The sequence below is a fragment of the Brachyhypopomus gauderio genome, chromosome 7 (assembly GCF_052324685.1).
Source record: "Brachyhypopomus gauderio isolate BG-103 chromosome 7, BGAUD_0.2, whole genome shotgun sequence".
Taxonomy (NCBI): Eukaryota; Metazoa; Chordata; class Actinopteri; order Gymnotiformes; family Hypopomidae; genus Brachyhypopomus; species Brachyhypopomus gauderio.
Genome location: NC_135217.1, coordinates 27,613,166 through 27,634,810, shown reverse-complemented (window position 1 = coordinate 27,634,810; position 21,645 = coordinate 27,613,166). Strand labels below are relative to the sequence as shown.

The 21,645-nt window shown below is 39.1% G+C and overlaps 2 protein-coding genes across 12 annotated transcripts in view; both read right to left on the bottom strand.

Annotated features, from left to right (window-relative positions):
• The window catches only part of syngap1b (synaptic Ras GTPase activating protein 1b), a 96,163-nt gene extending 89,690 nt beyond the window's left edge, over positions 1-6,473 (bottom strand). For 9 of the 10 annotated variants that reach the window (XM_077012953.1, XM_077012951.1, XM_077012954.1 and 6 more), the window contains exon 1: positions 5,666-5,958. In XM_077012953.1, the coding sequence (XP_076869068.1) occupies positions 5,666-5,687 (22 nt within the window). In that variant the 5' untranslated portion in view covers positions 5,688-5,958. Of the gene's footprint in view, positions 1-5,665; positions 5,959-6,084 lie in introns of those variants that run through there. The other variant, XM_077012950.1, reaches the window with a different exon arrangement.
• A 5,238-nt stretch (positions 6,474-11,711) lies between these two features.
• Positions 11,712-21,645, bottom strand: phf1 (PHD finger protein 1). Of its 2 annotated transcripts, none has more exons than XM_077012948.1 (15): positions 21,250-21,645; positions 20,587-20,716; positions 20,422-20,503; positions 19,574-19,660; positions 18,735-18,829; positions 18,138-18,286; positions 17,573-17,668; positions 17,422-17,490; positions 17,164-17,287; positions 16,841-16,908; positions 16,439-16,570; positions 15,801-15,879; positions 14,322-14,437; positions 12,652-12,735; positions 11,712-12,326 (listed from the first exon to the last, which is right to left on the bottom strand). In XM_077012948.1, the coding sequence occupies exons 2-15, from the start codon at positions 20,662-20,664 to the stop codon at positions 12,068-12,070; spliced, it is 1,518 nt and encodes a 505-aa protein (XP_076869063.1). In that variant the 5' UTR covers positions 20,665-20,716; positions 21,250-21,645; the 3' UTR covers positions 11,712-12,067. The 2 variants fall into 2 exon arrangements, with proteins under 2 accessions (XP_076869063.1, XP_076869064.1); XM_077012949.1 differs by having other exon boundaries at positions 20,587-20,665.

The following is a 21,645-nucleotide window of genomic DNA, read 5'->3' as shown; positions in this document are numbered from 1 at the left end:
GTGTAGTTCAATCCATCCATCCATTCATCCATCCATTTTCATCCGCTTTATCCGGGTCTGGGTCGTGGGAACAGTAGTCTAAGTAAAGAGACACAGGTTTCCCTCTCTCCAGCCACCTCTTCTAGCTCTTCTGGGGGGATACCGAGGCGTTCCCAGGACAGCTGAGAGATATCATCTCTCCAGCGTGTCCTGGGTCTTCTCTGGGGTCTCCACCCAGTTGGACGTGCCTGGACCAGATGCCTGAACCACCTCAACTGACTTCTCTCCACGTGGAGGAGTAGTGACTCTACTCCGAGCCTCTCCATGCTCCGTACCTCATCTCTAAGGGAGAGTCCAGACACCCTGCGGAGTGTATCATGTAGTTGATTACACCCATTTTACTGGAACTCAGTTTTTCATTATTCTTTCACCAAATGTGTGTTGGTCTTTCCATTATTCACCAACACACACGCACACACACACACACACACATCATGCACATATGTACTCAAATATTCTCAAGGACACTTGCTGATAGCACCCACAAATGATGCAGTGCTGAAAATGGCAGCTGGAGTGTTATTCAGTGATACTGACACTACTGATACTAATAATGGTCACTCAGAAAGACTGGTTTGATAAGTAGAGATTTTATATAACATCACTTATTTAGGGACTTGAAGTGTACTAACCAATGTATGGAATCCATTTTGTTTGAATTATTAATTAATTTATTTTGATACTGAATTGTGGAGAATATTTAATCAAGGCCCACACAAAGAGCTGCATTAAGGATGGGCTCTTTGAACCCAAGAGGATACAAATAGTTCTGGCATATGAACATTTATTTATTTAGCATATGTAAATATAAATAATGCATGATGATTAAAAGACAGCATATAACAAGTAAGCTAGGGCCAGGGGGATCTTAAGCTCTGACTCTTTCTGAAGCACACGCAGTCAGGTTCCTCACAGTCAGCGCTTGGGTATCCAAGTCACAACCACTTATCCTGCTTCAGGCTGCACTGCACTGATTTAATAATATTTTAGTTTAATTTCTAAGCAATTATATCATGAGCCGCAGTGTCAGCATGTAACTGGACGCTCTGAAGAATTTCAAATCCTCATGCGAGGGAGCCAGTGAAAGGTGTTCAAAGACGTCAGCCAGGTTCGCATCACAGTTCAGTCCTGATGTGACATGAGGAACGTTGGCTTTATGGAACCATGGCACCAACAGGTCAAACAAACAAAAGTCCTGTAATTTAGGAATTAGCTGTACAATGCAAATACAGATGAATAGAGTTCATTAGGGAAATTATGGTCTAACAATCAAATTACAGTGCTCCACAGTAAAAAAAAAAAAACAAAACATTTAGCACTGATTTTCCAAGCCAAACAAATCAGTCTAATTGCACTTCTTAGCAATATTAGCAGTGATGCTCCAGTGCAGGACTGAAATAATCAAAGTTATGAATTTGGAGGGAAAAACTTGGGAAACAAATGAAACAAACTCTATACTGTGGTTCCACAACTATATGATCTGGTTTTATTATCTGCTTAATCATATTTCAAGCTCTGAAAACTGTATTAGCCAATTGCAGCTAGAATCAAAAGCCAATCAAAGCATTAGGTTACGCTTCAAGCTTTAAACGCTCTTATGTGCAAATGTGAATTAGGCCCCAAATGTGATGCGTTACAGCAACTCTGCTCTCTGCTTGGTTTTGACTTCTAATGTCACACTTCTGATATCTGACTTTACGAGCTTATGAGAGTAATTCTGTCTCTTGCAGCAAAGGTGCTGTGAGCCATTTGGTCAGAAGAGGAACATTTTAACTTTAAAAAAGCTCTCCTTCATTTCCTTAGATACACCAGGCAGACTCTTCCAGTGAAACTTTGAGAAACAAGAAAAAGCTGTAATTATTAGATGGCCCAGCAATGTTGTATTTTAGGAATACGTGAAAACTTAAGAAAAAATACAGTAGATTGACTTTCCTACATTCAGATGTATTAAGTGAACAAAATACATTGGTATTCCTATAGTTATTCTATTATACCTGTGTCATTGCAAGTTATGTACAGCCATGAGTCTAACAGCACACTGGAAGGACTAATGTACTAGCAAAATTTGGAAAAGCGTGCATATTTAAAGGACCTGAAATAATTTAATGCTCTCTTCAAGAGAAGTTGAGCGTCATTTGAAAGTGTGTGAGAGTGTCCAGGTCTTGGCTAGCGTGTGCAGCAAAAAATCATAGATTTTTGCAAAGTGTGCATAACTGTAGCATTCAGCCAAACCGAAGAAGAGATCAAAGGTCTAGAAGCCTGTGCTGAAGGTTGTGCATTTAGCTCTGTACCATACCGTTACACATCCTTCTGCTTATTCTTAAGGCCTCCACCTGGGTTCATGAATATGGTAATAAGCATGCAAATATACACAAATAAAGGGCAGCTGAACTTTGACTGACTTCACTTAGGCAGGCTGAGATTGGTTGCTGAGCTTCCTGTTTCTTATCCAATCATGATTTGTCATTTACAGCACCTCCAGTTTGTCACCAGTTGCATAAAATACTCTTGTCCTATGAATAGTTCAAAAGTTTTACTGCACAGGAAAGTTAAAAGTTTAATGATGTTCAATTTTAAGCATTTATGTTCCATTATAGACTGTGAAAGTTCCATTATAGACTGTGAAAGAAGCATTGAACTTTTTCTGTGCAAAGCCTCTCTGTGCACTCCCTCTCACCACCTCTCCCTCTCAAAAACTAGGCGCTGTACACAAACAGTCCTCGTAACCTAGACACCTATATTCTGAATTTCACAAGGCCTAGTTTATGAATCAGGGCTAAGATATGCAATATGCAAAGAGATATGCAAAGAGGCTTTTTAAATATAACATTGCAAAAACAATCTCCGAATAATCCTTGTAAAATTTTACACACCCTTTTTAACAGCATGAGAAATAGATTTTTTTTTATGAAATTGCAAATTGTTAACAAAAATATAAAACAATAATATAAAGAAGTGGATAAGCAGTGTGATATGGTGATGAGGAGCAGATATTGAAAATGTTTCTCAGTTTAGAGAAATGTCTTTCTTTTCTCCAGAGAGAAGGTTGAATAGGCTGGTTACTTCCTGTTCCAATGTCCTGTTCTTGTACTTGGCTAAGAAAGACTGCACTGTGGATGTATAATGATTTTATAGAAAAGGGGATCGACATGTTTGAAATGCAGTGTTCAGATTCCACATAATGTGTATTAGATACACGCTGCACAGATTTCACACCATGTTTTGTTTTTGAAACATAATGTGTAGATTACACACCATGTTGTGTTTGTAACACACTGTAAGATTCCACACCATGTTGTGTGTTTGAAACACACTGTAAGATTCCACACCATGTTGTGAGTTTGAAAAGCACTGCAAGATTCCACACAATGTTGTGTGTTTGAAACATATTGCCCATATTTCACACCATGTTGTGTGTTTGAAACATATTGCCCAGATTTCGCACCATGTTGTGTGTTTAAAACACACTGCTAGTTCTACACCATGTTGTGTGTGTTCTGGGGATTACATCTCAGCTACATGTGTGAATGTGCATGCTTCTCAATATGCCTGTGCTCTGAACATTTCAAAAACTCAAAGAAAAGGCTTTACACACAGCACTGGGAAGGTTCAATGCTGCTAGATTACTCCGCAGAAAGACAGCACATTCTCAGTTTTATACAGCTCTCTGGAACGTGTGTTTAAACACAGAATTAAGCCGCAATGCTAGTCAAACCTGGAATGCTGACTGTAGGGCCTTTCCAAACTCATCATAAGTCTGTAAGGTGCTCCATAGCCCATGAAAGCTATTAACTGAGGATCAGATAATAGTGTCTACTTTGCAGATTAGTATAGTACTGTGATTTCCTTAAGGCCTGATTATGATTTAGACAGTTAATCAAGAAGCCACACTCTATAAAGTTGCCATTGGTTGTTTGTGGTCAGTCAAGGACAGACATGCTTCCACAATATCCTGTTGTGGTGTATTTGGCTTGAAAAGGGCTCAGACCAAATATCTCTTCACTCCACACTGCACTGGCCTTAAGTATTCTCCCTGATTCTGCTCAGTGGTCAGCATGTGTTTTCACTTCAATTTGTGACTAAGTGGCCTCAACAGTGACCACATTGTCATGTGACACCAAATTGCTTCTGTTCTCATTTCTGGCTATGGAAAAGACGATGTATCTTCTACTGATGTCCTGTGAAATGCAGAAAGGTAGGTTTTTTAAAGTGAACTGCTTAAAGTTGAAAGATAGCGTTCCCCTTTAAGCTCCAGTTGGCTGATGACTAAGGAAAACATCAAATTCTGATTTTATGAAACTGCATCATTATGCATGTTGTTTAATATTCCATTTTAATTATGTTGGTAAAACTATTATGACTAAACAGGGAGCAGTGAGTTTGTGGCAGTATTATTTTTAATTCACTAGAATGTCAAATTTCACACAGAACTCATAGGAATGGAAATGTCAGTGAAAAGTTGAGGTCTAAACTGCATAACATCAGTGAGAAATTACAATGTACCATTTTATGCACCTTTGTTATTATTGTAGCACATTCCATAACTTCACATTAGACAAACTGAATGAGATTTTTACTCTAAAACAACTTTTTTTAAGTGCTATTTTATCATGTTTTTTAAATCCAGAATTGTCTTTGACATTTTATTCATTAACATTTCCTAATAATTACAAGGAGCAAAAGTATAGACTACATACATACTAGCTTATACCATGTAACTGGTCTCAGAAATATTATATAACCCATTACTATCTTCAGACCAAAACTATGTGCACTGGCGTTCCTGTTACAGAAAACCTGAGGCAATAATGCTTTAAACTTTAATCTATACATGTCAGTGTGGTATTCTTTACTGTGCCTGTTAAAGAGTTATTCACAATGAATCACAAATCCTTGAATTAGAATTCGTGTTATACAACTGACTGAAATAGCACAAGACTGTAATTAGGACTGAAGCACCAGAAATCAGTGTCTATACGTTTCTTTGTATTTGCCAACAAAATCACACAAACTATATATAGGTAGGGTTTTTACCTTCTGACATCTTGAGTTCTTCACCAAAGGTAACAATGGAGTTACAAACAAACCTATTTGAATAATTGGCGGAAAGTGCTGATGTTGCTATCCAAGTGCGTCGGTCACGGCCGGACCATTACAACTGGTCAACGACAGATTTGAGTGCACTCTCGCCAGCTGTGCCAGCTCAGTGGGTATTTACCAGAGAAACCATTAGAACAAGTATGAAGATCTGTTCCTAAAGGTGTCATACCACAGCGATGTCTGAACTCCATGAACCAGAAGAGAGTCAAGTTAAGTATTTAAATTTTTGCCAGCTTTACAGCGTTGGAGTAGTTCCCAATGGTAGTCTACTGATATGGGCATGTACCTACGCTTCAGGCAACGTCGGAATAAAAGAACACAGATGACTTAGTGAATCTGGAAACATTTTATTCTCTTATATGTATTCGAGTCACACAAAAAATGATACCAATTCTCTATGGTAAGAAAATATGAGTAGCTAGTAGTGGCATTAGCGCAAGACAGGCAGGTGAGAGAGAGAGAGAGAGAGTAAAGGAGAGGGAGGGAGGGAGAGCGATGCAGTGTTGAAATACATCAGTTCTCTTACCTTGATAGGGTACATAGGACATGTTCTAACGGCACTGGACGTGATCCCCGTGTCTCGTCAGGTTCTCGGCATGCTAAAATATTCCTCACCAGCCAGAAAAAAAACACGCTGGTCATGGACCGCGTCGACGCAGAGCAATATTCCGGTGTTTGAAATTAAGGGGGAAAAAAACAGAAATTAGAATCCACGATCTTAAGGATCCAATCGAAATTTGAAACTCGGCTCTTAAAATTATATTCACAAATGACACGCGCCGATAGTGGTGAAGGGGAAACGGAGAGAGAGAGAGAGAGAGAGAGAGAGAGAGAGAGAGAGAGGGAGGGAGAGAGAGGGGGGGGGGGCGGCAGTGTGCGTGTAGCCTGTATCTGTTTTCCAGTGTAGTTAAATCTACATGCGTTACGTGTCCCTTGCCCGCTCACCGTTAAAGTGCGCCGGATAAACGCGTCCAAACGGCCGTTGTGAAGCTTTCTAGCGCTGCCCCACACACACGCAGCCGCAAGCATCACACTCACACACGCCCTATAGATACGGGCGGAGAGACGCTCACATGCCACTTACGTGGTGCCATATTTCTCGCACGCTCCAAATATGTCTAATTTATGAGTGTGGGTTACTAGGCCTTTTAAAGTGCCTGTACCAAAGTTTCAGCTAACAGTCGACTGTTCAACTGGTGAGACCACAACATGAATTACATTCTCCGAAAAACGTTTTAGTGATGCTTCAGCGATTATCATAGCGTCCATATGTCATAATGTGGCCTTTATAATTCAATATACGCCGCGACGTTACCTCCGTTTCCAAAATGTTTGAGAGTGGTTTTACAGCTCGATCAGTTTTAACCTCATAAAAGTAGTATAACGTGTTTCATAAATCTTGATATTCTATATACCCCATAGAATTGTACATCTCTCTCTCTCTCTCTCTCTCTCTCTCTCTCTCTCTCTCTCTCTCTCTCTCTCTCTCTCTCTCTCGTACACACACAATCGCTGTAGCTTCCAATGTACTTGAAACAGTAGCGCCAACTCCTGATGCTCCATTATAGACCAGGAAACTGAAACTGAGTGCTATGGTAACCAGAGCCAAGATGGCGTTTACTGCAGCCAAGAGTATAGTTTGTAGGCTAGGTGCATTAAACCTAATAAATTCTAATTGACCACTCTCCAGTCTATATTTTTACAATTTATATATTTTTTAACACAGAGAGTTCTCACCCTTCTAATATTCCTGAGTTTTCTTGAATTTTTAGTACAGAGTGTACGTTGCAATGTTCGAACATGGCTGCCATCTGGTGGCTCTATAAAAACCCTACAGCCAAAATATAATACGTATTGCCAAATTTATTTTTAACTGATTTGATTGGTTCTCTATGTTTTAACCATTAAGCAAGTTAGGCAAAACAAATATTATAATTATAGATATTTTCCAGGTAAGATTTACAGGTAATACCAATTCAGAAGCCTTTAGCTTGACTCCTTCATCTATTTCAGGTAGACTTCCAGAGTGACACTAGACAGAACCTACAAGCAATGACTCTACCTGGCAGTGGTTTTTTTTATATATCTAAACTCATCAAGTCTGGATTGAGTGCAATTCCAATCCATATGACAAAGTCAAGAAATGACTTTGTATTGGAAACACTCTTCCCTTCCTCAAACTAAAGGGCTGAGTCTATTGATGTGGTGCAACGTCTTTGATTTGAAGTCAAAGTAATTTTTTTAATATAACGCTTTTAGAATGTGTTGTCACAAAGCAGCCTTACACATATCTGGGTCCAGATCCCTAATGAGTAAACCAGGGGCAACAGTGGCAAGGAAAAAGCCTTCATAGGTGGATTAAGGAAGAAACCTTGGGAGGATCAAGACTCAACAGGGAACCACCATCCTTAGGCAACCTTGTAATAAACAGTCAACGATATAAAACATTACATATAGTCCATGTAGCCAGTTCAGTGAGTGTGTGAGAGTCTAAGTTACACCAGTAGGTCTATAGTGGGTGAGCTGTTTCAGAATCTACTGGACTAGATGGAATGGGTGAAGGAATATTGTAACGTATTTATCTACTGTCATCTCTGGGACATTTCATGGCCTGACCTCAGACTCTTTATCACAGATGAGCAAGTCGAATACAGTGTTGGCATAATCTACACACACACATACAGATAAACAGAAAGGAGTAGTTAGATGTGTACAGATAAACAGAAAGGTGTAGTTAGATGTGTACAGATAAACAACAGTCTATAAAATAGACATATGCAAGTGGTCAACATGCGCCTCAGATTACCAGAAAACTCTATGACCTTTGAACTCCAGCTCTGCGCCATCATACAAAAGAAGCTTGGGAACATTAGCTCAGTGCTTGAGGAAAGTCTTTTGAAAGATGCAGTGGTAAGTGGAAGGGTACAGGAACCTGTAGTTGTAAGAACATTAGACCACGCTTTCTTCTGAAACTTAATACACCATCGTACCTTAGGTAACCAGTTAGAAGTTTGAATCAGAGGCCATATCAGACCTTTAAATGTAACCACATTGCCTGTAAGTGAAGGTGCAGGATCCATTCAAACACAAATATATTCAGAATGCATGATGAGTCAGTGCTGTAGTCTTATTTCAAGCCCTGTGTCACAGAACAGATTTCACTAATTTTGCTCCATTTGTTGTTAAGGAGCAGAGAGGAAGTGGGAAACTCATTAAGGAAATGAGGTGGTAGCGTGTGGGGCTCAAATAGATCACTGTAGATACAGATTACTTGATTGTCATGAGTGATACAAGCGTTTCACATGACTATGGAGATAAATCTGTTGCAAAACTGGAGAGCGTGAAGGACCTGATTTGAGAACTTGTAAAACAAAATCTGTACATGTATTTTTTTTTGAGAACTTGTAAACTAAAATTTGCACTTGTACTTTTAATTTGAGAACCTGTAAACTAAAAGTTGCACTTGAAGTTTTGATTTCAGAACTTGTAGAATAAAAATCTGAGCGTGAATGTAAAAAAATCACTGGCAGAAAATGTACACGAATTCCGCACAACTTCAAATCTGCTCACCTCGACTTTTGCAACACATATCTCAGTGTACGTGTTGCAAAACAGATTTGTGCACTTGTACGGGGAAGTAGGGCAGTGAGGGATGGGACAAAAATCATGACTCAGCTTATTTTTCATGGCAAAAAGAAAAGAATTGGAGGCAGAACAATTGCGGATAATTAAAATAAAAAATACAAGTGCAACTTTTAGTTTGCAAGTTCTCGCATCAAAAATACAAGTGCAACTTTTAGTTTACAAGTTCTCAAATTAAAAATACACGTACAGAATTTGTTTTACAAGTTCTCAAATCAGGTCCTTCATGCTCTCAAGTTTTGCAACAGATTGATCACCATACATGACCACATCTGCAAAAATAAGTGGGACTTCATGTTCCTAATATAGTTGCAGACCAGAAATAGTTATTAAATCCATTACAATCCAGTATCCAGTGGTATCCAGCACACAGAAAACTTCCTTAGACAGTTGAATGTCATTTGTTGTAAGCTCATTCATCGTTGCTCATTTCAGTATGAAGTCTATATTGCCTTTTTATTGTCCAGTGATAATGTGAAAACCTTTTAGCAGGAGCTCGTTCATTCCAAATGGACTTCAGAAAAACCAAAACATTGTTAATGAAACATTAATGCTTAATTTTATGCTTAAAGGAAAATGCAACTTATTATTTTGGTATTTATTATCATACCATATTAATATATGATCCAAATTGTGAGAACAGAGCTATAATATTAGACTACTATAACCTAAAACTGGTCTAAAAATTGTTTCTGGTGTTATCAGTTTGCCCAAGTGTGATGTTTTTTAAATCTCTGAATTCAGCACATATACATTTTCTTTCTTATGCTTGTTGTTGCTTTGTTGCCTTTGGGCTAAAATCTGAACTTTAACAAAATGGAAAAGATGGAACCTGACTTAACTGCAGCAGTCTCAAGCATGTTTTTGTTTGTTCATTTGTGATTTCACAAAGCTCTCAATATAATCTCGGGAAGAATGCAAGTGCTATATGGACGAAGTAGACAGGCAACTTGTAGTTTCTGCTACAATGTGATGGGTAACATTTTTATTTGTTGTTAATGTTTTTTTAGGTGCTGACCTGTACACACTGTACACACTGTATAAACCTAATTTGACCAAAAGTTTTAGATAACATCAAACCAAACATTGACGTAACAACATTTCAACCAAAAAGAAAGAAAGAGAAACAGAAAGAAAAAGACTACAGTCTGATAGTTTTTGTCCCTTGACTTTAAAGTGAACCCTGAATTGGTTTTTAAAAGTCTATTTATGACCTAAAAACATTTCATAGGTGCATTGTACATAATTTACTATGATAAAAAAAAATTATACATTCATTTCATCCACTGATGAAATTAAGCTCTTACATATGAAGAATTGCTGCTAAAAGTGTTCAAATTTCTGTTCAGAGGAAATAATCTCTAACCTGTAAATGGACCGTGTAAGTTGCTAAAAATACCATGCAGATACGTTCTCGCATTCATAAGCACGTACACAGTTGCATCCAGAGGCTTTAGGTGTCAGGTAAGTGATATAAATCTCACAACCGGGATGTGACATAATAGAAAACCCAGCAATAAATTGTTCAAATGATTTAAATACTATGAAACCATAAAATCCTGTAACGCAATTGCCTTTCACAGAAACTTATCTGAATGTGATCCCCGAATCATGTGATCCCTGAATCATTGTTTGGTCACCTTACTGCTGATCTACAGTATCTCAAGGTATTTTTTCAGATTAATCAGAGGGCTTAAAATGTCTTGATGTGTGTCATCTTTATGGAAACGTGTAATTTTTTATATAAATATAAGTACATTTATTAAAGACAATATTCATTACTTCAACATGCACAACTAAATAATTAACAATTTAATTGTCTCAGATATACTCAGATCATTTAAATAAGTTGAGTACTTGTCATAGTTTTTCTCTGAGACAGTGCTGATAAACATACTGATAATATATAATCTCATAAGCAATGGATATATTCATATATATATAGTCTTCAGTGTGGTTACTGTGTAGAACATTTTGGAAAACTGCTGGAATATCCATAAAAGTGGATTTGCCAAACCACTGGTGTTACAGGATTTACAGTAGTCTATTTAAATCATTTGAGTACAGTATCTACACACACACAAAAGTATGCGCCATATCCATCTTATCATATCTAAAACCTTTAAATTAGCTCACTGTAACTGAATCACTTTAAAGTAAATTTAAAGTGACATTCGCTGAGATCATTTAAAATCTACAAAAACATTTTCTGTCTTGACCCCTTTAACTTTTACATCTTTCACTGCAGACTTTCCATGGGGTCAGACGTGTGTTTGGGAACTTAAATAATGCAGCTTTCACGTTTATTCTACTAATTAACAAAACTAAGCACAAATAAGATATCAGCAACTTAGAATGACTTATTATCAATTTTGCTTCATTTAGCATTATCTGTGACTCTTAAATAAGGTTTGGCATGGAGTCAAGAAATGTCAGTTTTTGAACTACAGCAATATGTTTTTTTTTTTTTGTATTTAAATGTAGCTACTTTGAACGCATGGCACTCTTACAAACTGTACTTAAGTGAGGTGAGTAGAGAAGGTGCTGCCACACATCTCCACACCAGACCATCTCCAGACTCCAGATGACTTTTTTCTATAGTCTAAATACATCCAGACTGTCTTAGTGGATCATCAGTCATAAAAAACACTTGCATATTAAGAGGAATATCTAATTATGATTCCAGATTACCGGAATTTCTTTAGGGCCCTGGCAAGGTGATATTACAATTACAGGTTGACTTTATAACCTCAGGGTAAAACCAATCAAAAAATTGAAAAATTTTAACTGTAATAAGTGCAGAAACAATATATAATTACAATGAAAAAAAAAAAAATAATATATATATATATATATATATATATATATATATATATATATATATATATATATATATATATATATATATATAACAAATAATGAGAGGAAAGTTCAAGGCATTCTAAAGGTGTTTTCTAACAGTATTCAAAATATAGGAGCCATTGTGGGGGGGAAAGAGATCTAACTGGATAATCCCACAGAGAGAAGCTTCTGCTGAGCTCAACCTGGATTTGTTGTGTGTAGTTTGTCTCTGCTGCTCCGCTCGAGTTCAGCGTTCTGTCTCTTCTGCTGTAGACACGAATCCCCTAATCGTGCTTTTTTTTTATAACAGCCAGCTTTTCTTTTTGTCTTTCCCTGCGGCTGAGCATTATCTGTTTTCTCATTCTCTCTTTTTATCTCTCTCTCTCTCTCAGGCCCTTCGTCTTCCTGCCACTTCGATTCACCCGCTTCTCTCCCTGTTTTCTTGTTAGTAAACCGTAACATTCCCCCACTCCACTAGATACTGGACTTTGCCATCCGGCGTGACGCGTCTAGCCAGAATCCGCACAGCCTCCCCGCCACCCCAGCCTCTTGCCCCCGGCCCCTCCATTCCCACTCCATTGGGATAGGGGGCGACATCGCGCAGGAACAGTGAGGGGCATTGCTCAAACCTCTGCCCAGGTGGATGAGGGGGTGACGGAGAGAAGGCGTGGCAGGATGCTGGGATTCGACAGGGGTCCTCCGCACTACCCAGACAGAATTCGCAAGATAAGGGAAATTACTTCCATTTAAATATTTCAGTAACTTAAAATACCATAATTTGGTAAGTAGCAAACTAGAAGCAACACCAAAGCTGAGGGTCTAATTTTTATGTAATGTAATATTTTATGTAATATGAGATGTGAACTTTTGGAACCCCTAACCCATTATGTATGCCTTATCTGAGTATTAAAGATGCTAAAAAATATTTGTTTTAAAGTTTTCTTTCTATGCCTACTGTTTCCCTTTCAATTTTAAAGGTAATAAGGATATTTCTGATTTGTTGTGCTAATGCACTCTGTGTTCACCTACCTGTAGTGATGCAAAGTTCGAGACAGACCCTGAGCTCCATTGTATGTTGGGTGATACAGGGCAAACATTCTCTTGGGGGGTGACCTGAAACCAAAAACAAATGAATTCAGTTTTTAAGACTGTTTAAGTATAACCTGTGAGAGATTAAGTGGTGCGAGTAAATCTGAATAACTGAACAAGTTCTAGCATACTGATAATCAGAGATGGTAGGTGAATAAATATATGTGTAAGTAAATTTTTTAAATGTCAATACTTTTTTCTATTACTTCATACTTTTTATTTCTACTCACATTTCATAAGAAAAACCTGTTTTTTTCACTTGTTTCATTTCAAAACCAGAATCATTACTGTACATTTCTATTTAGCATTAAGATTAAAAAAATAATAAATCTGTCATCTTCTATTCAGGCACCTCTCAAAGTTGTTCCCCAATCGAAATTCAACTGGATGTGAAACCAGACCTGGGAGTGGGGGTGGCTAAGATCCTTTGACATATATCTGCACATTTCTACAGGTCACCTGTGACTGGCTACTTTCACAGCTTACAGGCCTTGCCACAGGAGCAGGTGAGACTTTTTAGTGGAGCTGATTTTCAGACTGAAAAAGGCTTACTGAATAATTTAAATAAAAAATTTTAACAAAACATTCTGGAGCTCTTGTTAGAATGGGATGGTAGTATGTAAGTCTTAATACATTTCTTATTAAAATTGTATAGTTTTACTTGGAGATGTACATCTATTTTTTCAGCACTAACTACTAAAGATAAGCACTGATTGCTTATTATATCTTTTCAAAACCACAACCAGTTTTTTTGAGAATATTTGTCAATTTCATGCTGAACATCTCTTTAATCTATGTTGTTTTGTAGCACTAATCTTTCCTTCCATTCAAAACTGACAGCGATTTTGAATCAGACCAGTTTTTAGGTATTTTTTAATGCACACGCATGTGTTTACTCTACTCAGACACATGAATACTGCCTTTAATGTCAACTTCAGCTCCACATCAGCTGATCTGTGAGTTAATTCTGATCAACTCTTTCTTACCCATCTCTAGTGTTGGTTATACTTAAGCCTTTTGAAACTGAGTAAACGTCTTGGCCTTAGCAATATGTAAAAGATAACAGTCAACAGAGTTCCCAGCTGTTTGGAAACAGAGTTGGTAGAGGAAAGGACACCATCACAGGGAGCAGAGGAACGTTTCTTCTGCCAAAGTGATTTCATGCTTTAGACGCCTTGTTGAGTGTTATCTCACTTATGCAATTAGTTACAAGATATTTAGCAGCATTTATTAAAAATTATGTTTTTGGTACTTATGTTTTTCATGACTGATCATGAAAACAGCAAACAGGGTTTAAAAAATGTATTTATATATTTTGTTGTTCTCTCATCTATATCAACTAATTCAATTGTTGCTGTGATTGCCTATCAAGTCTTTGCTTTACAATAAAATGAACTAATTATCAAGTCTTTACACCAGCGTATGTCTAAATAACACTTAAAACCAATCTTTATTTATATACTTTTCTTAAAAAAACATTATACTTGAACATTGGTTTACTGGTCTATTTCTACATGAAGATGAGACTTGAGGATGTACCTCTACCACCTCTGCTACTTTATCATGGGAGTATGCAGTCAGTATGAGTGACGGGCATTCACAGTACTAACCCCAAGCCCAGTTCCTCCTCAGATTTTCGGGAGTCATAGATACTTGCCCCACCTACATAACCATGGCAACATGGCACCATATCTATCTGGTTAGCAGGAACTCCAGGTGGACAGGGCTGGAGAAGGCAGAAGACACAGTTTGACCAAAACTCCTTAAAGATATGCACCCAAAACACAAATGTCTACACTAAAACTGTTAATGACTGAAAGCTAATACGCTACTAACATGTCACTTTTTAATGTTTTTTAAATTAATTATTTTTTTTGTTGATGCTGTAAACTGTTAATGACTGAAAGCTAATACGCTACTAACGTCATTTTTTAATGTTTTTTTATTAATAATTTTTTTGTTGATATTGTTCATTTAGCAGCTTTTAGCTGAGCTGAATGTACAACCTTAAAGAACAATAAAATGCATCTAAAATGTACACATTTCTGTGTTGGATCAAATTTCGAATGTAAAAATAATTTCTGCTCACATAATACAATACCCGAAGACACACGAAATGTAAAACAGTCATTCATATTTATCACATCTACGAATAACAGTGATGGTGTTTGCCTGTTGCATGCTAATAAATCCTGTGATATAGACAAAAGAGGCCAAATCCCACATCAGTATTCCAATTCTGACTTCCTTGATAAACAGGGCTGAGTGAGAGCTTATTGTGGGCGTGTGTGTTCTGTGCACACCACCAGCGTGCCGGCGCGTGGCGTCAGGTTTTCCGTGACTCGCACGGAATCCAAATGGTGGCATTACGCTGGCGTGCATTTGCCTTCTGCCAAAGTCATTTGACAGTAGCAGCATGACACGGCATCTCAACCCACCCGTAATCTCATTGAGACATGGACAGATAAGAACGCATCAAAGTGGGAGCTGCACCGAGCATCCTATTATTCGGTGAGGAGGGGTTTTTTTGCTTATTTCTCAGGCTGCAGCACAGGCTGGAGACTGGCGTTTGTGTATAGTCCTCACACTGTGCTTACACCTGCCATGCAGATGAGTCTACAGGACGTGTAGATGAGTCTACAGGACGTGGTGGTTAAAGATCTTATTGCACACGTAGTGCTGAAGCTCCTCCCCTTTAAGTCCCCACGCCGGGCGACACTGCACTGTCAGTGTGCCAGTGCCACCTGGCCAAACTGTAATTGACTGCAAAGTGCATCTGGATGAGCTCCCAGACTGTGCTGCTCAACTACAGCTACCTTCATCTCCCTGCACTGATATCACCATAAACCCTGACACACACACACAAAGAATGGAGCCATACTGCTCCTAAAGCACAAACAAATTAATTAAACGATGCATAAGTGAAGTGGCTCTATCACCTCTACGCACTCCGTGAAAAACAAAGAACAAAAGCTGGTGTTTTCGGAGGCAGCGGGAGCTAACTGGCATCTTACCACTTACGTCTGCGATTGGCAGGTCACTGTCATGGTGTGTGTGTGTGTGTGTGTGTGTGGGGGGGGTACGCTGACCTGCGTCTCGACCAGGCGTCGCTTCGATTTGCGCGACTCGGGTAGCGCTGCTCGTCTCTGGCACGGCAGTGACATGGGGCTGTGAACCAGACCACAGACAACCAATCAGAAGCCTCCATGCACTGCTACTGCATACTCAGTACACAAAGCAAGATAATCCCACCAGGATGGATTTTCTTTTCAGAAAGGCAACGGAAACCACACTGCCTGCTTCTGAACATTTCAACATGGAAATAGGTATGTCCTAGAAAAATGACCACTAGATATTTAGGAAGTGTTTTAGAGCATACCACACTGAAGCTCCTTTAAACAGAAGCACCATCCTCTTCTTACTGATACACCTGTATATTATCTGTTGCTTCTGTCATGCTCTCTAATCCTTTCTGATACAGCACTTTCTAAACATAAAAATATCTTTCCAGCTTTTTTTTGTAGAACAAAAAATAACAGCAAATTTTCAGCAGATTTGTGGAGGTGCTCACCTTTACACTAACCCTAACCCCTAATACTAACACTAACCCCTAACACTGACCCTAGCAATGTGCAAACCATAGGACACATGTTTAATACAATGTCATATCCTTGCTATGTATGAGTAGGTTTGGCTGGCAGTTGGGCACACAGCCCTTTGTGCTGACCTTCTGCGATGTGTGATGCTGACAGGCTGGTCAGCAGTGAGGGGGGAGGAGTCAGACGACAGTGGGGGAGGAGCTCGGACCTGAAGGCCAAAAAGACACTTCTTCTTCTTGATCTCCTTGCCTGAGACAAACCTTTGAGGCATATGAAAGTGTTGCTGAAAAGCACCGGAACAACAGCAAACGTCTATTACTGCTCTCTATAATCAGTGCGATAAAATGGCGTTCGATTACAACTTTCACCTGAAGACTATGGCTGTACCCATTTGGCAACAAGGCATAAAACAAGACTGATACAGGCAGTTATAAAACACTGATTGTTTTGTAACCCACACATTTGAAGAGTTAACTGTAGAGCCAGCAGAATTATAGCAGTAGTCTGTAGTTATATAACCATTGTCTTACCTGTCTTTGTGGGAATTTAAAGCATTGAGCAGATTGTGGCAGCGATCCTGCTTGGGTGTATCTGACAACTAAAAGAACACAAGAAAACTGTCACATGCATATAAATAACTATCAGCCAAAAAATGTATGCCGCATGGAAAACACATTTCAGTTGGACACAGTTATATTCAGTAACACTTCAGCATAAAAAGTGAGAGAAGACGATCATATCATTAAAAATGCGACCGTTCAACCTCATAGAACTCAGAGATTATGTCATATTTAATCGTGCCTTCTGCCACGGGGCCAGATTGATTAGCATATGTGTATGTTTTTCATCGTACCGTGCCCAAAAGCAACGACTCCCAGTTCTCGTTCGTGAAGGCCATTATTTCATGATCAAAATCAAAGTATTTCCTCTTGCAGCACAGGGAGAGATGATACAGCACCAAATGGGCCAAATCTACCCTGGATGGAAGGAATACAATCACACCAAAAAAAACCTTATGAAAGCCATCCCCCCCCCCCCCCCCCCCCCCGATGTCCTTCATTATTTTTGCTTATTTGCTGGTTGATAACAAGAAGCACAAAGACATTCTTACCAGGTCATAGGGAGTCTCTGAATGGTCTCTGGGCCATTTGTACAAACGGAACAGTGGAACTCATAAAACCTTCAAGGGAGATTGAAAAGAGGATCATACATGAGATCAGCAATGTGATGCCTGGGTGATTTAGTGCCACTGAGATCCTCACCTGTCTCCATAGAGCAAAGGTTTGGTCAGGCACTGGGTGCAAGCTTCATGAAACCACTGGCCACAACTGCTACACTGCAACATCTTCAGGTTCCATCTAATAAGAGAACATAAACTGTTTGCAGCAGGATGGGGGAAGTAAATGTAAATGAGCCCGAAAATTACGTTACTGTTTGTAAATCATGTGTAGATATTGTTTTCTCACTTGGACATTATAAATAAACAGAGCCTGAATGAATAATGTGTATACATTGGACACAAACTCACAAACAGTTGGTTGCATGAAATTTAGTCTGACACTCACAAATGTTTCTATCCTAGTCTGATTCTCCTGAACTGAAAGGGATACATTCATTCACAATTTACCCCAGCTTAACACAGCAATGCTGGCATCACAGTATGGGAGGAGCATAACTATGTCAAAATTCCACTGTAAAACTACAAGAGTTCACCACCACATTATCTGACAATTCCTTCATTTATGGTGGGTGTTTTCAGTCAAAAACCGCTGCGTAACTGTCCTCAAAGAGTGTGAAACTGCAACAAGAAGCACAAGCTTGACTCACTCTCCTGGTCCAGCGCAGTAGCAGTAACACTGTTGCTGATTGGTCAGATGCTGGGGGTCCCAGTCCAAAGACGACAGTTGATAGGGCAGCCTCACTTTCATTAACTGCATGAGACGGGCAAAACGCCCGCGTTTTAAGGCTCCTCCTCTCTGGAATGAAAAGAAACAGCATGTCAGCCACATCATTTAGTCCGTACCGCAGCTTGCAGGAACATTTTCAACTTATTTGAAAATTGGTCCTAGCAACAAAATAAAACCTGGAAGGGCTGAAAGAGAAAGTCATTATACTTCAAAATGGTGGGATGAATGACGATTCGATCATCGGATTAGGGTGTCAGCCAGAAGGGTGCAAAGCATAAGTGCCGTTGGACATATTAAAGAACCGAGACGGGGACTTCATAGCAGGCAGAGTAGTGCTACCCAACACGCATCCCACCTGGGCACGGGCGACCCAGGGGGCCCTGCAAACATGGCACAAAAAGTAGAGCCTAGCATTGGGAATGTGTTGGGCATAAATCGAAAGGATCGTATCCGCAGAAAACAAGCTTGCTCTCCAGGATCACTGCCCGATAAGCGCGGGAGAAATCCAGGCTCTGACCTTGGTTGCAACGGCAAAGACGCACTGGCGACAGACCCAAGAGTTGCTCTCCATCTCGGGTTCGATGACGGGAGTGTGGCACTGTGGATGATAACCTGAAATATCACGCAGAGGCTCAGAAAGACTTAAATACTTAAATGCTCAATTTACACTCTTTTAAAATTCTAACATATTCAAATTCTTCTTAAATACTCAAGTTACACTGTCAAGCCTATAAGCCTAAAAGGACCAGCATGATGTCCCAGAAAAGTGGACATCGAAGGGATGATCTTCCATAGTGAATTACAATTGTTGACGAAGCAAGTGAAAGAACTGGCTTGTGAATGCTTAGGCAGCCTCAACCACTTTTTAAAATTCACTGATAAAAATACAAATCCTCTGGAGAAATAAAATGTGTATGTTAGTTGAAAGGCTATTAAACTATTTCTGATTAAATGTATAAACTGAAAACATTCTGCAAAAGAATTCACCTTTAACTAATCACCTAAATCAGGATTTAAAAATGTTAACAGGGAGGAATTCACCTAGCATACTGAAATAATTCTGCTACATAGCAAAATAAACTGGCAGCAGTAGGTAGTGTATGGCTACAAGTAGTAAAATCAAGGGTGCAAAGGTTGACTGTAAAATTTGAGAGACTTTTCAAACAATAAGTTCCACAACTGGGAGCACTCCATGGGACCTTCTCTTTCAATCGTTCAATCTTCATGGGTAGGAACAATCTATCAAATATGTTTTTACATACATATATACATACACACATGATACATTTACATGTAAATTTAACTTTAATTGTTCTTTAACAGACAATATTATATTTGGTTGTTTAGCATGCTTACCATGGCGGCATTTCAGACAATTTATGAGGGGCTCTTTAAGAGGGGGACCGTCACAGACACAACAAATCTCCTCCCCACTGGCTGAGACTGGGGGGGAGCAGTGGAGAAAGAGAGTTTTGCAGAAATGAGAACAGAAATGCAACAAAATTAAACTCTCTGCTAATCTAAACTGATGACACCTGCTGCTGTGCAGTCATTTAGTAGCTGAAAACTTTTTGAAATTACAGCAGGTCTACTAAGTGACCTTCACAGATAGAAGAATGGAAGCAAGGAGAACATTACCATAAGCAATATTTTGTTTCAAGTTTATGCTCATTTTCTAGGTGCTAGATTAAGTTTAAGTACTAAACTCATATTTATTGCCTAACACACCCAGGAGTTTTAACAGTCCTACTTTGTCACTTTGCAATAATACACATATTACTCACAAATAGAAAATATGGTTAAGGAATATGTCCATGCCACAAAAACTGTTTAAAACTGCAACATTGCATCATAAACTAACAATACTTTATTTGCTCAACTTAAAATTATAATATATATTAAAACTTACACCATCACTCTTAATGACACACCTTAATGATGATTTACTCTTGATTTAGTGGCAAATACAGATGCAAATCATGTTATATTACTTTCTCTTTGTCCTAAAGGAGTTTCTCCCAGAAAAAAGTTTTCTTTGCATGGAATGTGATGTTTAAACTGAAAATATTTGCTTGACATATGAACTAAACTACAAATTCAGATTTTTTTTTAGAATGTTTTGCAGAATGCATTACTACTTTTCAGAGTGTAAAAATTAACTAGAGAGGGTAAAAATGGTATTTGGTAAAAATGGGATGACTTACATGAATGAATGTCTTTCCTTAGGACCCAAAACTCGGAATTATCCTCAAATCTGACCAAACAACACTGCTTGACAACGTCTACCTGAGGAATGCAAGTTACAAGAGTTGTTGGTATTTAATACCACATGCTATAATCAACACTCTCCCAAAGATTAGCAAACTCACTCTTTTGACATTGCCTAGATATAACAGTCCATCACTCCACCGTGCTAAAACATCCTCTCCTTCACTGACGACCCCCATCCTGAGCACAGTGGGAGACAGACTTAGAGAAGGTTGAAAGAAGAAAAAAAAACTACAAATGCAGAACACACGCTCGCGCACACACACACACACACACACACACACACACACACACACACACACACACACGGACAAACACACGCACACACAATTAGTTAACAGTACATTAGAAGCCCTTAGGGCCTTTTGATCAGAAACATGGGCAAAGTAAAGGGTTAAATTCATACTCAGTGCATAGCGACAGTATACTGTACAGCGCTTTGAATGATGAGAGACGGCGCGCATTAGCACTGAAGCATTCTGTTTGCAGTGCCACACATGATCAAATACATCCTATTTCCTTACGCAACAGCCTTTTGTAGTAAATTCTGCTCACTGGCCCAGAACAACACATCATATTGTATTCGGATGCGATAATAAAAACTATTACTAAAAAATTAATAATTGAAAACGTGTAGAATGCATGCATAGATTTTCTCTTATCAGTGCACAGAACTCTTGAAGCGCTCGACACATGATGGAATCCATAAATCAATTAAGCATGGCAAAGATGATTGCGAGATGGGAAGAAAAGCCCATAGCTACCTGTAAAGTCGTACTGTGCTCTGCCGGGGTCACGGGGATTGCTGCGCGAGCTTGACATGAAACGTCTGATCTCCGGTGTTTTCCGCGCCTCGATTACTGTCCAGAATAAATGTGCGTGTGGGCACGAACGGCGGTGTGCGTGCGTTTCGGTGCCAAACACGGACGTGTCAGTCAAGTCGTCAGCGTGAACGCGTCTGTCTGTCCGTCTCTCGCGCTGTCTGTCTTCTGCGACGCCGTTTCGTCATGTTCTCATCCCTTTCACCTCCGTTTCTCTATTGATGTGATTAAACGTGTTTGTCGGAGAGGCGTGAGAATCAGCGCGCTGGAGACGCCATCATCTCTGCCTCTCTCAACCGACTTGTTGTGACGCAGACATAAAACACAGAGGGATGGAGT

Excerpts from the sequence above, each read along its gene's own strand:
- phf1 (XM_077012948.1), bottom strand. The coding sequence starts at position 20,664 with ATGGGGGTCGTCAGTGAAGGAGAGGATGTTTTAGCACGGTGGAGTGAT. Across the intron at positions 20,504-20,586 it reads ATCTAGGCAATGTCAAAAGA|GTAGACGTTGTCAAGCAGTG; the intron begins GTGAGTTTGCTA and ends TGCATTCCTCAG. Across the intron at positions 17,491-17,572 it reads CCTTTGCTCTATGGAGACAG|GTTTTATGAGTTCCACTGTT; the intron begins GTGAGGATCTCA and ends TCTCCCTTGAAG.